Source organism: Ammospiza nelsoni, chromosome 6 (genome assembly GCF_027579445.1).
Source record: "Ammospiza nelsoni isolate bAmmNel1 chromosome 6, bAmmNel1.pri, whole genome shotgun sequence".
In the NCBI taxonomy this organism is placed as follows: Eukaryota; Metazoa; Chordata; class Aves; order Passeriformes; family Passerellidae; genus Ammospiza; species Ammospiza nelsoni.
Window position 1 is genome coordinate 30,838,001 of NC_080638.1, and position 18,062 is coordinate 30,856,062.

An 18,062-nucleotide genomic window follows, 5' to 3' on the forward strand; every position below is an offset into this window, starting at 1 on the left:
TGATACAATCCCAGGCGCAGTTCATTAGGTGGAAATACAATATGACCAGGTATGCCAGTTCAAAGCATCTCCAGGTCATAACCAGCTTCATTAAGTCCAGGCAATAGCCTTATCAGATCATAGATATGTCTTGTACAGCTGCTGGCAAAGGTGGGCATCCTTGCAGAGTTCAAAAGTACATGTAAACAATCTGGATCTATCCACCAACCACTATACTAGGTTTGCAGGGAAAACTTCCAAACAAGTGGCAGGATAAAACTAATTATAATGCCAAGGTTGGGACATAAGAGCCATCCCAGATCTCTGCTGGAGAGATGGAGAGTTTTCTTCTAGAAGATAAACTCTTGTAGGTAGCCCTGTGTTCAATTAGACCTACACTAGGTGCAGCACAGATAAGAAGTTCTGCCAGCACAGGACACCAGCAAAGTGTGGCTGTGATGAAAGTAGAGTCTCCAACTAAAGTCAGCCAAGACACCCTTAACTAGTCTCACATTGCACTGGTCTTCATCACTGCACGTTAGCAAAGAAATCTGCTCTTGCTTTGAGACATAGACCCTATTCATGGGGAAGGGGGGATAAATCCTCTCTATTCAAAAAGTTCCACACAGAGCCTTAGCCTACTCCAAAAGATTAAATAAATAGTTTGTCTTACACTTCGTTGGAGGTAAAGTTACTTCTCATGCATGTAACATTTGGCTGGAACATCATAACAGAACACTGCAACTTTTAACAAACCTAGGCAGACTAGGGGTCTACTGTGATTTTAGTAGATATTAACATTTGTTCCTTTCCTTAGCTGTCAACTCATGGTGAGTGCACACAAGTTCTTCTTTCTCAAAGGAGCCAGCATGAAGAACATTGTATTACGAACAACAAAAAAAAAAAGTTGGAACTCATTACTCTGTACGGAGGGTAAGAAGCATAGCTATAGCAGTATAGCCCCTAAGAGCACAGGAAAGGAAAGCAATGCTTTATCTTTAACTTGCAGCAGAACATCAGAGCTGTAAATTCTTTTTTCCCAGGAGTTATATAACAGGACAACATTAAAGTTCATAAATAGCACTTCCAGGCTTCAGCCGGCGCACTTAACAGCTCCTAAGTGACCACTGCCTCTTGCTTAGAGCCAAATACCAGGTACTATCACTGAACCAACACCTCTAATCCAGTGATGTACAAGCATATGGATGGTGGGATAAGTTAATAAGCTAGTCTTTGAGAACAACGAGGAAACATTGGGTTTCTGAAACAGGAGAAATGCACCTACTGTCACTAAGCTGAGAGTCCAGTCTCCCAAAGATAACAGCTGCAAGCAGCCATGGAATTTTTAATTATTGTGCTTTTAGAAGCTATTTCAAAGGTTAACTTTACTTAATTCACTAGTATGTGGCACAGAAGGAACACCTGAAGCACCTTCCAAGTGTTTTAAATTGCCTGATATCTAGAGGTGCTAACTAAGCCAGCAGAAACAAAGAGCCCATTTTCAGCATGGTCCATCCCTAAAGCCAGCACAGGCTACCTGTCAGCAACTGCAGTATCATAATGAGAGCGCTGCACTCTAAAAGCTGCTCCACTTCCACAATATGTCAACACTTCAACCAGGAGGCCAGAGCTGCCTAGACCACCTTCAGTAGCTGTTCTTCATCCAGACTTGACCACCAAGGCAAGTGACTAAATCCAACTCCAGCCTCACAACCGGAAGACAAAGTTGGTCAGTCCAGCCACAGCTGTTGTCTGACTGTATCTCACAGCAGGCCAAAGCAACATATTCAACACATGGCCAGGGATCAGAAAACATGCCTGGACATGAGCTTGGAAACACAGACCACAGAACGGATGCAGCATAAATGATGGTTTATGAACAGAAAACCAGCTTGGAAGCAGGAGGCTGTTACAGCTTGAGAGTACCCAACTAAACTTGTTGCCTGTTGCACTTAAATGCTAACAATCTTAACTCAAATAGTGGCACCTCAATATCTAGGATAATTTTTTTTTATTACTACATTTTACTTAAAGTTTGTACTTTTCACTACATCCTGCTAAAAGGACTCACATAATGCAAGTAAAGTAATAGTTTCATTAGTGCTTTAAAGTGTAAGGTCAGTGTTTGTGAATTACTACAGTGGTTTAGTCTTCATGGGACTTTGAGAAACTATTTGGTAAAGGCTTAAACCCTCAGATTAAAATGCTAGAAGTTGTCAGATTCCAGAAACTTATAAACATTTATTCCTATCCTGTTTGGAGATTGTTGGTGACCAAAATTACTAGCTTCTATAAGTTTCCCAGGTCAAAGTGTGTCAGGAGATACAATATTTGGCAGTCCTTTTTCAGAATTATTGACTACCAGGACCAGTTATAGCACTTACATTAACAGTGTGATCTCTTCCCCCTTCAAATGGCTAAGATGCAAAGCCAGTCCCTACCTTTGGATGTGACAGCCCTGCCATATCAAAATGTTCAGAGGCTCTTCATGGAGCCAGAAATGAATAGCATGCAGGTACTTGAATTCATGTAGGATTTAGCACTCAACTCACTGCCAGAGAACCTGCATCTATATGCCATGATCTGAAACATCTATAATGTGTAGAAGCTAGAACTTCAAGGTGATCAGGCTTTCCCTTTCCTTACTATGAAAGTCACCCCCATGCCTGCAAAGCAGCTGTTTGCCAATTGTACAGAACTGCACTGCTCTGCAGGTAAAGGCATTCATATGGAAAAACACAGATTAACACAATTAGCCTGAAATCTACATTCATATGGGAACAGAACTTGAAAGTACTCAGTCAATTTGAGGCTACATCCTAAAAAATTAAAAGCACAGACTAGAACTTAGACTAGACAACATCTTCTCTGATATGGCTTAGGTGTACTGTCACCTGTCACAGAAAAACCACATGGAGCCTCTCCTAGACACACTGTCCTGATAAGGACTGAAGCAGGTGACTTTAAGACATAACCAGTTTGACTGATGTGTGAACTCCAAGTTGGTGGTACTTTCAGAAGCAAAACTATTGCTAACTCTGCTGGGAGCTTTGCAATCCAAGGCAGCATTGCAGAAGCAGCAATGTTGACTCACAGTGTAAAGCCTTGTCTGACCACCTGTATTGGGTTTACATGGCAAAGTTTTGGTAGCAGCTGCAGAGGTGGTCTCCCTGAGAAGACAGGGGGTGCCCTGTGCTGGACAGAGCTGGTTCCATACCACACCCACCACAGGCCAAAGAGCAGTCCATTAGCCAGGCTGACAGTGCCTCCGAGAGCAAACCTAAAGGGCAAAATGTCACATGGCATGGGAAGCAGGCGGGAAGTGAGAAGCCACAGCCCAACCAAGATCAGTGAAGGAGTCTTTGATACCAAAGTAGAGATTCCCCTGCAGCCCACAGAAAAAACACGGAGGAGCAGGTATTGCCCTGCAGCCCCTGGGAAAGATGCCACAGCACAGCAGGTCAGTATTTTCTGAAAGAAAGCTGCACCCCATGGAGAGGCCATGATGGAGCAGATGCTTTCTAGAAGATTGAAGTCACTAAGTAAAACTCATGCTGGAGCATAGGAAGAAGTGAGGAGGGGTCTGGCAGCTGGGCAAGGTCAACCAACCACACAAGCAATGACAAAAGCAGAAACATTTCCAGTTTGCAGATTCTAGGAACATTCCTCATACTCCAGCCAAGAACAATCCATGCTGTTTGGTCCTGTAGATAACTTGGTGCTTGCTAGTCATTAGAGGTACTGTAGTATCAGTGAGGCTTAAGAAATACAGGGATGGTCTGAAATCTAGAAAGGCAGCTTTCCCTGGCGTAAGTGAATAAACCAGTAAATAAATCAACCAAGTGAAGAAGAGGAAATTAAGTGAATGCAAGTGATTAATTACAATTCTGTTTCATTTTGTCGCTTTCTGACACCAACTCAGATTTTGAGCTCTCCCGTCTTTCCGGAACTGTTGAACTTTTCTAGCCCAAGAGCTTATATTGCAATAACCAAAGCGGATTACAAGCTTCAACTGAGATAGACATTTGCCAGATAGTAATTCAGCCCTTCACAATTGTCTCCTTAGTATCTTGTAGCATTTGTTGAATCAGTGCCATTTGAGATTTAAAGTGGGGCGACTTTGTAATCTCACTCAATTTCCACAAAAACTTTCCCCAAACAGGAATCACATTTGAAGAGAAGCCTCCAACAAAATCAAGCTCACTGTCTGAAACCAGTAAACCCAACTAAAATTGTTCAAGCTGAGCAGACTCTGCATACAGCACTAGATAGAACATAGATGTTACCCTAGAGTACATCTAGAAGTACTTCCCAAGAGTCAGCTGTACATTCTAATAATCCCCAGCTGAGAACAAGACGTCACAGGCTACCATCAACTTCCTCCCCAATGAATACCTAAGACAGGGGCATGTCACTCCCTAAAGTAAGGGGAAACTTCATAGTGCTTTTCCTTCACTTCAGGGATGTGAAGCTCTAAGCCAAGTATTCAAGATGAACAAGAAGCCAGGGCAGCAGCTTGGTAAGAGTTTCAGTTAAAGAGTGGATACTGCAGCAGCTGCTTCATCAGAAAAAACAAGGTCAGAGCTGGGGAAAGTAAGAGGAAGTACTCCCTGCACTTTGCATAAGAAACGCTTCCTCAAACTCCGTCCCTTTCCTATTTTAAGAGGTTTCCTCTATTCAAATCCATCAAATCTTGATTGCAATTTAGTGCAATAGGTCATCAACTAAATAGGCTTCATCAGTGTCAGCATTTATAAATGCTGTCATCACTTAGTATCTTGTTGAATCCAGTTGTGACTACATTCAGATGTTTTGTGTAAACAATGCCTAGCACTGGTGTCAATCACTTCACAATAAAACAGATGCCAAGAGAGTCTTGTATTTTTAAATCAACATCTGCTAGTGAAACAAAAGCCACTAGCAAGTCCCACTAAAGCAATTTCAGATAAGTACAATTCTACCCATCTGAACACTGGCATGAGATTTAACAAGATTATCTCTTCTCATTTGATCCTAATTGGTTGCCTTAGGAAATGCATGGATATGCGTGAACATCAGTCTGCCATACAGTGAAGAACTGACATGCTTGGCTTAGGCTGTTTGTGGTAACCCCTAGGTTTGCTTTCTAATAAATACTAACCAGAGACAAGCCAAAGATAACACCCTATTTTGTCCTCTTAATCTGAGGTGACCTCATCATGTCTATAATCAGCCTTCTGGCACTTCCTGAATACAAGTGCTTATATTCTCCACAGTTTCATGAAAGGTAAAGACAAAGAAAGAAGTGAAAGTAATTTTTAGCTTTTGCTCTGACATGCCACACTTAATCATTGCCCTGAAAGGTTGGTTATAGCTTTATAAGTGAGTTTATCAATGCTGAACAACCTGAAGGAAAACATGTCAAGTGGAATATATGTGCAGTTTAACTTGATTTACTTGCCCCAGTGATTCCAAAGAAAAGCATGAATTCCTGAAATTGGACACACCTTTACCAGGAGGAAGGCTTCAGGCACAATTCAGCAAAAACTACCAAGTTCAGAATTGTTCTCCCACTCCTGTTGTCCTGCCTGAACAGAGGCACACCCAGGGAGTACATATCTTAAGAGGGAATGAAGCAGATTTGACAGGAGTCTAGACAAAGGAAAAGCTAGTCAGAAGCTATTCTGTAGGTAACACTATTAATGGGCAGGCTAACTTGGAAGTAGTTACAGTAGAAGCTTTCCACTTAAGGTCAGACGTGGAAATTTCCTTAACAAAAGCAATAAAGAGCTAAGAGTTGCAGGGGATACCTGAGGTTTTGAAGTTTAACAGCAAGAACAGTTTCTATGGGAAAATACCTACCTTTTTTAAACATGGGGGGAAGAAAGAGCTACGCCTCTGTAGTTCATGATTCTTTGCTACAGAGAAAAACTTGCCTAGAGTTGAAGTTAAGCTTTTTATTTCGGACTGTCACTCACTTAAGAGCACACTATCGCTTGATTTTTTTTAATCAAATCTTTGTCTTCATATTGCATGAGGTTCTACTGCTGAACTCCTCCCCAGTTCTGGGACTTAAGCAGGGGCCAGGGAAAAAATTCCTCGATTAAGTGAAGCAACTGTGGAAACAAGTTTGGTTTTGTTTGCCAACAGAACTAGAACCAAAACTTGAGGACTTTCAGGTAAATTCTTAGTGTTCCAACAGGAAACTTAGAAACTTAGTTTGCTTATGACATCAGCTATTCAAGCTGGATCTGATTCTCAAATCTTTGGGCTCAAAATGTACTTCTCATACAATTGGGCAAAATCCAGAAACGTTGAGGGACAGTTTTTAGGAATGCTTAAATTTATTCAAGTGTGGTAAATTTTTTCCTCCCACTCAGTTCCAGTTTCAGCACCAAAAAAGCTCCTAGTGTTCTAGAAGATATGCTGTGTTCTTCTTAAGTTAATTACACAGGCAAAACTCAATTTGGAAGTTGGAACTGACTTTTTTTTAATTACTTTCATGCAAGAACCACATACACACAAACCAGGATAGCTTCATCTTCCTAGGATAAAAGCTAACATCTACACATCATATTTGTTTACACACCAAGAGATTTTACAAAACAGTGCAAATGAGTTAGGATGCTTCATCCTATGGGTGCGATCAAATCCAGATTAGAAATCTGCAAAACATACACTGCAGTATGCTAATGATCAACAGCTAGTTTCAGCTCCAATACTGCTGCCAAACCGCTTCAGGTGAAGAAGCACTTTTGTGGTAAAGAAAAGATCAACTTCTCTTCACAACCTAGCTAGTTTGGAGCTCCTTTAGGTATCTATTGTTCACAACAAAAATCCTGAAATTTATACAGCCTCACTGACAACTGAAGAGAAAGAGAAGAAAAGCTGAAGTTTCACACCGATTGCTTTCCACTCCCTGTCCTATTCACCCTTAAGAGACACCCTATTTTAGTAACAAAATGGCAAAAGTTTACCTTTTCCAGTTATTTATAGCTCTATCAGCCACCTTAAATTTAATCCTGATTTTTCAGGATATACATGACTAATAGGTGAGCTGGGAAGCTCAAGAGAGCTCCAACAGTTAGATTTTAACAACTTCACATTTTAAGAAGGGTAGTAACTTAGGTCAAATCCAGCAGAGCACAATTTTTTTGTACTAATACATTTGTTACTTCGGGGGAACTGAGGAGAGAACAAAACCTGACAGCCTTGGAAAACTTAAGTCTTCAACAGCTACAACTAGTAACATCCAGCTTACTTCAAAGACAACTAGACTACCTCGATGTATGAGCCCTTAATTTAGAAAAAGAAAAGCACCACTAAGTTGGAGAATAAAGCAGCTTCTTAGTTCACTGTGAAAAGAACACTCAGCTCCCTGCAAACTCCTGAAGATAAGCACACAAAACAAAAAATTTGGGCTGACATACTTCCCTGTACTTCTAGACAATGGATTGAACAATCATTAATACCCTACCACCAGCAAATTATGTCCAATTTTGTAAAAGTCTGTAGAAATTGAAACTACTACTCCTTCTACAGTTCAAGCTTAAACTGGGAAAATAAAGGGAGCCCAAGAGCAGCTACTGCCATTGAAAGAATGCCCTGACTCCATGAAGCAGAACATCCCTGGCTCTACAGAGTACCTAACAAAATAAAGCCCACAGCAGATAGCTTTGACTTCCAAATGTAGGGGTACAATCCCTGCTCGTAAAAATTCCCTCTGCACCTAAGCAATAATAAAGAAGGAAATACAGCCCATAGACACTGACAAAGTCAGGGGAATGGTAGTATAGCAACCCTGAAAAAAAAATCATTGCAAAATTCTTCCATGTTCACCCGCTTTATGGAAAGCATGAGACATGTCAGGTACCACCACCAGCTGAAGCACTGAGAATCCAAGTGGCTAGAGTTTACTACAACAGCAGGAAGATATGGCAGCACTTACACTCAATCCCTTACCTGACAGGACTCCAAAGACTTGGCTGCAGATACTGGTATTGTTTTTAATTTTAAAAGGTGGATCAAGTTCTTCTAGATTTACATACTTTGAGGTTAAGACGTAGAAAGGGAAAGAAGTCAAGCTAATCTCCAGAACTGTCAAGCAAAAAAACTATTGCATTAACACCACTGATCATTTTACACATACCAGTCTCACAGATTTCTATGTTAAAAGTAATTTGCTTCTACTAAGCCTGAGATGCATACACATTAAAGCTCACATTTCCCTACAAGTTTGGAGTTGATAATACTCTAGTGTTCTGGATGCATACACATTTTTTAAAACTACTTTTGCGCACAGCTTATCTACTTTTGCAACACTTGTCTGCTTACTTTTAAGGGCAAAGGAATAAGCCAAATGCAAAACTCCAGGCAGAAGCCAACAACAGTTACCGCCATTCTGTATGGTAACTAAACCCAAATCAGAAGCAGCTTCTTGGCTCAGACAGAAACCCCTTTATATGGCTAGTATCCACAAACTCCAACTCATTTAATATCCTCCACTTGGAAATTACACCCAAGAGCTTCTGGCTTTTTAGTTCTTAACTTGCACCTAGTTCCACCACGTATTTGTTTAAGCCCAAGTGTAGAATGCATATAAATCTGCTTCAAAGAAATTGGAAGGGAAGTGGTTTGATGTACTAGCTGGAGTAGGTTCTTTAATCTTCACACTACTCAAGGTAGTCTATGCTGCAACAAAAGATTACCATACTACATGTTTCTTACTAGCATGTATATGGTATACACAGAAGCAAGATCTAGAGATAATGTACATCTGGACATTAAAGGATACCACTACCTCTACCAGGTGCTTTCACCTAAGGATGTTTCCTTATCTATTTGATTCCTGGTTCATTCCCCCTCCATACCATATGTGGTCACACTGCTTCTTGTGCAACCCACAACAGCCAGAGAATCTGAGACAGTTACCTTTACATTAAGGCTGTATTGGAGTGTTTTAATTTGTTGGAGCATCAAACCCTAAAGTATTAGCTTTACAACTGAAGGATCATGTGATCTTATATTTTGGGTTCTCTATATAATCAAAGAAAAAGTTGTTAATCAACTATTCTGGACTCCATGGAATAATAGAACAAGCTCTATTCCATGCATCACAAGCCTACATATAGCAGCTAAGTTAGTGGAAGTTGCTCATCAAAAGGCAGAATATGGCATCCCTGTGCAATTCAAATGATAATTCTCAGTCATGAAACAGGGAAGAGAAAGCGATGGACAACATTTTCCACATTCCTTCTAGTCTGTGACCCAAGCAGTGGTAACAGAGGACTGATGGCCAAGAGAAACTCTGAAACAGAATCTGCCCACTAAGTGTTTGGAACCTCTCCTCCCTATTTGAGGATCAGCAGTTCCCTCTCGATATGATTCCAACTATCATTAACTGGACCAGTGGCCAAGAAAAACCTTAGAAAAATAAGTTATTTCATCTGCCCTACTTCTCCACCTTTCTTATCCCAACACACCTTCCCTTCCCCTTACTACAACTCGATCAGAGGCTCTCCCATGAGAAAGCCCTCACTTTTTTCAGTCTCTCAACCCCATCTTTAATCAATATCTCAGTGGCACAGAAAGAGCACACTTCTTCCACTCTGAATAGGGTAAAATTACATTATTTTAGTTTGTCACAAGACTCCGAATAGAGAAAAATTCTATTAGGCAAAATTACATTATTTTAGTTTGTCACAAGACTCAGAATAGAGAAAAATTCTATTAGGCAAAGGCTCTTATAGCAGTGAATCAAATTTAACTTCAGACTGACAAGGGCTGCCACATAGCCTACAGAGCCAATGTCAACAGATTCATTGAACAGAATCTCAATAGTCTATGCCTTGCACAGAAAGAATGTTGCACACAAACAGTTAGCTTCCTTCCCCTTAGCCACTTCCAGTGTATGGGGCAAAACAACCCAGTTTACAGAGCCCTGGCACATGCTCTGGGCCTATACTAAAGCAGTGAGCAGTATGGTCCTCTGCAGCAGTTACTCAGGTACAGAGCCCTGCTCACATTCATTCGTTGACTTCATCCAGAGGTAACAGAACTCCAGTGCCAGCCCAGGAGGCGAGTCCAGGTGCCCATGGCAGAGCAAGTTATCTGCCTACACACACCAGTTTCTGTATGACTTCCTCCACCTGCATGAAGACTCTGCCAGCAGCACTGGTGGGTTGCTTGTCTAGGCTTTGCTGCCAGACTATACTTGCCAAAATCCTGAGCCAACCCTTAATGATGCAGTCTCTGTTACTATAGTAACTGGTGTTATTCTCCTATCTCTAGGCTCAGACCTTGGGGGGAAGTACTTAAGTTTGTTCTCATTTCACACCTACCACTCACTTGCCTGCTGCATAGGTACGTGCCACTCCAAATGAAAACCTCTGTCAGCGGGCCCTCAAAAGCAGCTGGCCCAGCCACAAGCCAGTGGGAGGCAAAAATGCACAAAACCAACATGCAGGCACATCCTTCTGAGCAGGCTACAGCTGGGAGACCACCAGTGAAGAGTCTGACAGCCCAGGCAGCTGGAGGCTTATGAGGCCTTCCAGGCCACTGCTCTAAGGACACACTCAGAACAGAAACATCTGAGAGTCACAGAGTGGGTCAGGTTGGGAAGGACCACAGTGGCTCATCTGGTCCCACCTCCCTGCTCAAGCAGGGTCATCTTAGAGCACGTGACACAGGATTGCATCCACACGGTTCTTGAATATCTCCAGTGAGACACACAGGACATCCTTCCACCAAGGGTGGTCCTTCCACCAAGGGTGTTGTTCTAAGCTGCTTCTGATGCCTTGGCATCATCCAGTCAGGCTCAGGCCAGTCTCCAGGGTACCCTGGAAGTGCCACACTAAAGACTAAAGAGTGAATCCCTCCATAAACCAAAGCGGCTTTGCTCCATCATCACCCACGACACCGCAGGACTGCACTTTCAGCATGAAGGCCTTCTACTCAGACAGCACAGATTTCCCTTGGAGCAGCTCTTGTAGAAAACCATAATAACCATATTTGTCACCTCAATTTTTTAAGAAATAGCATTGGTCAGAGGGCAGGCCCACTATATGAGGGAATGTTTTCCTCACCAAACAAGCAGATGACTCTTTTCTAAAACCCATGAATATTGCTAACATTATCAATATTGTTACTGCAGCATCCCACAGGAGCCCAAGTTGCATCAAGAACCTACTTTAATAAAGAGAAAAAGCATCCAGGATATGAGGCATGAGGCTGGTTTCAAGGTAAGGCCTGATCCTGGGAAAGCTAATCTCAGGCTGAACAGCTGCTGATAGCCTGTATGAGGCCATATACAAAGAACTCTTTTGTATGGTGGGTGGTTTTCACTCTCCTGAATAAAACTTTACACCCTGGTGTGACTAGCTATGCTTTCCTGTTGTTACTCTCCTAAAGCTACAATGCCTCCTCCCCTCAACACACAAAAAAAAAAAAAAAAAAAAAAAAAGAGCACAGAGTTGCATTCTTAGTCAGGGTTTTGGTGCCAGAATACTTCTTCCTCATACCTACAAGCAGTAAAGTCATCACACACAGAAAGCTTCACATGGTTCACAGATAAGCTGCTGAACACAAGTTGTGACTGCTCATGTGAGCCAGTCAGAAGAGACAGCCAGCTACATACTACTTCGATCACATCCTGGTAGTTTCTCTGCATAAGCAAACATATCAAATTGACCTCCCACCTTATCCAGAAAGCTCCTGCATGGAATAGATTCACCCACATCAATGGCAGCCTTCCCTGTTAGAGCAAGAACTACACAAACAAGAGCTTCTCACAGATGAGCACAGGAATCTTAGAGTGCCACCAATGCAATGACAGCAGTGAAGTTTGTAAGCTTCATAGTTCAAGTCAGAACAGCTGCTACTCTGCCAGAGTATCACCTGAGTACCAAAGCAGTAAACTACTCTCACGGCATACCAAGCTCAGCTTAAGGTCTGCTGTGCCACCAAGTCCCTGGACGGTGTATCAGTACCAGAGAGATCGTGGCAGCTGCCAGGGGACTCTGACAGGAAGCCACCACACTGTCACAAAGGATGCTTAAGTATGACAGTCAGCACAGCAGCCTTCAGGGATCAGCTTTAGTTCCACCTGTATTGCTTCCATGTTTAGCTTTTAACGTTAGCATAAAGCTTATTGTGTAACACTTAACTGCACTGTCAGATGTGCCAGCACCAGAAGAACTGGGATTCACCAGCCAAGTGAGAGACAAATGGGGTTTTGTTTGTTTGGGGTTTTTTTGACATAGTAATGTCACAATTAGTTTGAGATGGCAGGATAAGAACATCTAAGATATTTAAATAGCAGTATTAATATTTTAGAGCTACTACACTACTGAAATGAGTTTACAGTCATCTTACCAATTGCTTCAGGCCATCTGGAAATGAAAGAAGCCAAGAGAGCATCTGCTCTGCACTGTGAAGATTACCTTAGCACACTAGAGCTAGAAACTAGAAAACTAGTCTAAGAAGTTATCATTGTAGGTGTTCCACCAGCTACAGAGCTTGCTGCCACCACCAGCAAAAATACATGAGCAGCTTCTTTTTCTGTACCCAATCTTTTGCTGGCCAGAAATCTTTCATTAACAGCACAGCTCATTAACATGAGTGGGAATATTCTTGTAGCTTATGAAGCTCAGGCAGTTAAAACACCAACTCTAAGACTACAAAAAGCAAGTAAAATCCTACAATATTTTTCTGTTTAAAACAGGGCCTTCTGTTCCAATAGGAACATAATGTTTTAATACTTCTCTACACAAGAATTAATCCTGTTCTTCAACAGAGTTGCCTACTGTTTAAAAAACACAAGTTAGAGCAGTTTCTTTAGTACACATAAATGAATTCAGCTGACAATAAAGGTCTCAAAGGAGCAAGGAGAAGGAGAAATAAGCAACATAGCTCCATATATAATTAGAGTTTTCACCTGGGTAAAAAACATCCCTCATCCAACCAAAACAAGCTGTTTGCCATAGAGCAACAAATCTGTTCCATCTCTTTTCTAAAGACTTGCATTTGGGTACTTGTTTTGTCATTAAATTAATCTCTCCAATGGTAAAGAAATCTAAAAGCATTAAAGTGCTTCAGTCACTAGTTACTAGTGTAGACCTTTGCAGTGTAGAACGGCAATTAATCTCAAACAAGAAACAAAATTCAGTCATTGAAAACCTAACATTCATTTTTCTGTTCTAGACCTCCTATGTATGAAGCTCTCTGCCTTATATTCTTATTACACATGCTTGCATAATTTCTTCCCACCATAAAGAACACAAACTCCCTAATTTTGGTATGCATAAAGACACCCGCTTTGTGGAATCCTTCCTGTGAGGCTGCAGTGAACAGAGAGCAGAACATGCTCCTTGTGCCACTCCCGCATAAGCTGCAATGCTGCTGTCTCCTCCCAGAGGGGACAACAAAGCTGCAGGAGCCTTTTCAGCACCTGTTACCAAGATTCTTATTTGGTGTTCTAGCTAGTAGTCAACTGCAGCAGGAAATTCCCAGTGTCTGTGGCACTCCAATTTATGCACTGGAATCTGTTGGTAGCATCACAATTTTGCTATTTACTACCTTCCTTTTTACGGGCACTGAACTGTAAGGTCCTCCCTGGTCTCCAATCAGCATGCCTTTCAGGGGAGAATATGACACATTTCCATGCATGAAATAGGAAGAACGTTAGAGTGACTACCCTGTCCCCTCATCTTTTTGTCCTCTGAAGTCACTGGAGGGGTGCAGGTCCCCAGTCCAAGCCCATCCAAGATGTAGCACATCTTTTGACTGCTGCAGTCTCATTGTGTGCCTTCTGCAAGCATCCACCATTTCTCTGTGCTAGTATTTGTCATTACTGCCACCAACAGTTCTCTGCCATACATGAAGTTCAGAATGGTCAGGAGTTATAATCAGAAAGCAGAGAGCCAACACAGATCTTTCCCTGAGCTAGAAAAAACAAAGGTCACACTTAATTGTCCAGATGGAGGAAAACAAAGCTTTGTGGCACAATCTATTTAATCTGCTATGAAAAAATACTGCTTAAAGGCACCACATGGAAGAGCCAGCCTGGTCAAGCTCCCCATCCTATCACTTTGGGTTCAAGGAGAGGGGAAGAAGCAAGACCTGCCTTGTCCCACACCCCAGATCTCAAGCCAGCAGAGAGAAAGAGGCACACAGGAAGATAAAATGAATAGCAAATAAAGCCTGATTATCTTTTTCCAGAAGGTAGCATCCTTCAAACAGACATTTTTCAAGTATAGTCCCACGATGCTCTTTTGAGCCACAAAAGTAGAAGTGACCAGGTGATTGTGTAACACAGCAGAAGCTTTACTAGAGTCTGTCAAGTAAGGAAACAAGTCACATAGCTGCCTTGTCCTATTTCTAGGACATGATATTAGACTTCCTATGGGGCTTCACTTGGGACAATTGTCAGTAACTCTCATTGGGCAACACCATACCTGCAAGAGCCAGATGTTTCCTACAAGTCACTGACACCAAGCCTAAGGAATTCACATCACTGCTCATAGTTTCACTATAACAAGAAACAGCAAGCTTCATACATCTTTTGAGAGCCAGAAGTTCCCCAACAGACCTGTAGGTACTAGCTGCATTTTTAATTTACCTTGGTATTCAAGTAATTATCCTGAACTCACTTAATCTGAAAGTTTCATCCCTTATTGGCACAAAAGATGTAGATATACCTATTTCTCTTCGATACCTCAAGTTTTTCAACATTTTCTGCAAATAGTAGCAACCATTCTCTTTTGTTTATGTATTTAGTAACAGTACTGGCTGCCTATCTTACAACACTACAGTAGCAAGAGAAATGCAAGGAGGAAGATCTAGAACTTGATTCAAGCATTATTGCTGGTCATTTGAATTCACTGAGTAGGACTAAAAACTATTGTTCACCTTTAAAAGAGTTTCAGCTTGCAAATATAGTTCTAGCACTTACCATACAGAAAAGAGTGCAAAAGAGCAGGTATCACACTTAGCACTTGAACAAGAGCAGTTCCCCAGACCTGCAGCACTGACACCTGGCCAGGGAGACTTCCTGACAAGAATACACTCTTGATCGCAAGTCCACACAAGAAATACATATTGGTGTAACCTGGTGGTCGTTATTTATGAAATTAATAATAAAGTATTTTTGGTTTTATTGGAACCTAAAGCATGCCACATTTATACTAATGACAGCTTTACTGGCAATGTCGAATCGCTGCAAGAGATGAAGGTCAGGAGCTTATATCAATTAATCTGGTTGCAAGCAAGCAAACCAAACTCCTCACCTTCACATGACACTTTGAGGGGCAAAAATAGAGATTTCATGAGTAAGATATCCTGGAAATATACAGCTTTCCATTTAAGAGCTTGTAAATTAAAACACTAGGTTAAAACTTTAAGGCACATCTTCCAACAGAAGTACAGATGTTAGTGTTCAGAGCTGATATTCTCCCCAGTCATGAAGGAAGAAATCTCAAAGTCAGTGTACTTACTTCAAGCAAAAAGTAAATCAGTAGTCCTTTGTATTTGGTTTCCCACTTCCCTGAAGTAGCTCCCATTCCAAGATAACATAGCACAGGGAGCAATTAAACTGCCTTGTAAAGTACAGTACAAAAAATGGTACATATGAAAACTGTTTGGTATACAGACTCATTGCACAACATGCACTACCATCAGGATTTTTTTATTTTGTTTCAGTTGCGCTTCATTAAAGCGGTTAGATACTTGTGCTGATGAAGACCCTAGTCACCCAGCCAGACTCTTACTTATCACCTTTAAATTTCTCTCTATTTGAAATCACTCTGATCTTGAGGTTTCTGCTTGATATCAGGTAATAAAGATATATGCATAACCCCCCTGTGTTTCCTGATCTTTTAAAGCAGGTCTCAGTAATTTACAGCACACACCAGTTCTGACTTAGAACTAGTGAGATCAGAACCAACAGTTGCTGTTACACATCTGGCCATAAAAGAGACTGCACAGCTGAACACAACAACATCAGCGCAGCCAGTAGTGTGCTTTCCATAGCTCTGAGAAGCATTTAATAGCCTTCATGGTCAAACACTCCCATTAGTAAAAAAAAATAACATTTCACTCAAGTCCCTTGTTGTTATACTTTGGCCAAGTAGGGATTTCAAAGACTCCTGGTCTTGCCTAACTATGGTCTAAGTTAATTAGGTACTACACTTCAAGCATTTTAGATAGCATTTAGATGTGCAAAAATGTACATGGCCACTGCATCCAACAAGCCTGCAGAGTGGCAAGTTTATTACACTTACCCAGAGCTATGCAGCAGCATTGGCTGAAGAACAGCTACTGTTTTACAGCTTTATAACTGAAAACTCTCACGCTACTCCGTAGTGATGCTGCAGTGGCAACACTCGCTCACTGGGAGAACCATATTTAGAAAAATGTTGGGTTCTCCCCCAGAGCAATGTAATAGTTTGGTAAGTGAAATGAACAGCCCCAGCAAGAATCAGGCATTGTCAGATTAAAAAAAAACAGAGCTAGACTCCTACAGGGAGAAACCTGGGCTGAAGGGATCTAGCTTTATTGGAAGGATTCATTTAATCCCTGCTTGAGAACATAAAAAAAGAAAAGTCCTAAAGCTATGTGCTGGAAACAGGGGCTATATTAAATGCAAGTCAAGCAATATAAAAACACAGCCTGCCAACCTCCCCCCTCCCGTGTTTTTCTGCAATAAATACCAACAAGTTAATAACCGGTGTATGAACTTCTCGCATGCAGCCGATACCCGGCTTTCAATAAGCGAGGGAGGCAGGCCCTGGCGAGGGTCTGCGCCCGGGGGTCGCGGGGCCGGGGGCGCTGCCCGGCGGCCGGGGCTCCACCTGCGGCGCTGACAGGGCGCGGGGGCGGCGGGCCGGGGCAGGGCGCTGCAACCTGCCGCGCCAGCTCACTTACCCGGGCCAGCTCACTTACCCGGGGCCCCGTGGCTCGGTGGCTGCGAGCCGGCGGCAGATGCACCAGCAGCAGCGCCAGCAGGAACGGGCGAGCCCCCGCGCTGCGCCAGGCCCGCGGCATCATCGTCCCTCGGGGCGGCGCGGCTCTGCGGCCACCAGAGGCGGCTGTCCGGGGCGGTGCGGCGGCGCCGGTCCCGCAGCTGCAGGTTCCCCGCCTCAGCCATGGGGATGCCCGTTATAAAGCCGCGGCGGGGCGGGGCCGGCCGGCACTGACCGCGCCGTGCGCCTATCGCCGTGCGGCCGCCGCCAATGGCGGGGCCGCACCGCCTCTCGCCCGGCCCCTCGCCACCGGGCGGGCGGCGGAGGGCGCGGAGCGGGCGGTGTCCCAGTGCCCGCGGTGGCACCTGGAGATCCCGGCGGCACCTGGAGCCCGCGGCGGCCGGGCGTGTGTGCGGGTGCCGGGCAGCCCCGGCGGGCCGCGGGATACGGCCGGCCAGCGCGACGAGCACTCCCCGCGGGGCTGCCGGGCTGCGCCCCCCGCCCCAAAGCCGTGCAGGGCATAGCCGGCGCCAGCCCCGGGCGGGGGCAGTGACAGCTGAGCCTTGCAGGCGGGCCGGCCTAGCGAGCAAGTAAATTGGGCATAGGAAACCACCGCATGGTCACAAACCGTGTTCATTTGGTCCTGGGGCCAAGGCTGCTATAGGAGCAAGCTCGCGTCTCAGCGAGAGCAGATCCTCATGTCACCTCCGAGCTGAGGCATGGCCGAGCCATAGCTACAGGGTCTACCTCTCCCTGAAGATTTTCCTCTGGGTTCCCAGCTGCACAAGTGGCCCCAGAGCCCATTGCTTTGTATTGCCCAGCAAATCCTTCAGATCTCATGCAGGTGATGTGTTTGGGATCTTTGGTAATACATGCCTTACACCTGGGAAAATATCCCAAGTCCAAGTTTGGTACCTCTTGAGGTGACAACCTCATAGAGACTGCATGTGGGTCCTAGTTCGTCCAAGCACCAGGCACTCCTAGTAATGGGAAGTTTGGGTAGAAAGTGAGCATCGTCATACAACAGGCAAGTTAGTGCAGCTGTGGAGCAGAAGGAAGAGAAGAGGGGAAAATGGAGATACATCTGCTGGCAAGGCTCAGTATCTACAGGCATGTCTAAAGAGGGTGCAGTGCCATGGCACTGCA

The 18,062-nt window shown here is 43.5% G+C and overlaps 1 protein-coding gene across 2 annotated transcripts in view; it reads right to left on the minus strand.

The window, feature by feature from the left end:
• The window catches only part of SMOC1 (SPARC related modular calcium binding 1), a 127,907-nt gene extending 110,840 nt beyond the window's left edge, over positions 1–17,067 (minus strand). For both annotated transcript variants that reach the window (XM_059474864.1, XM_059474863.1), the window contains exon 1: positions 16,897–17,067. In XM_059474864.1, coding sequence (XP_059330847.1) covers positions 16,897–17,001 — 105 coding nt within the window. In that variant the 5' untranslated portion in view covers positions 17,002–17,067. The remainder of the gene's footprint in view (positions 1–16,896) is intronic.
• Between the last annotated feature and the right edge of the window lie 995 nt (positions 17,068–18,062).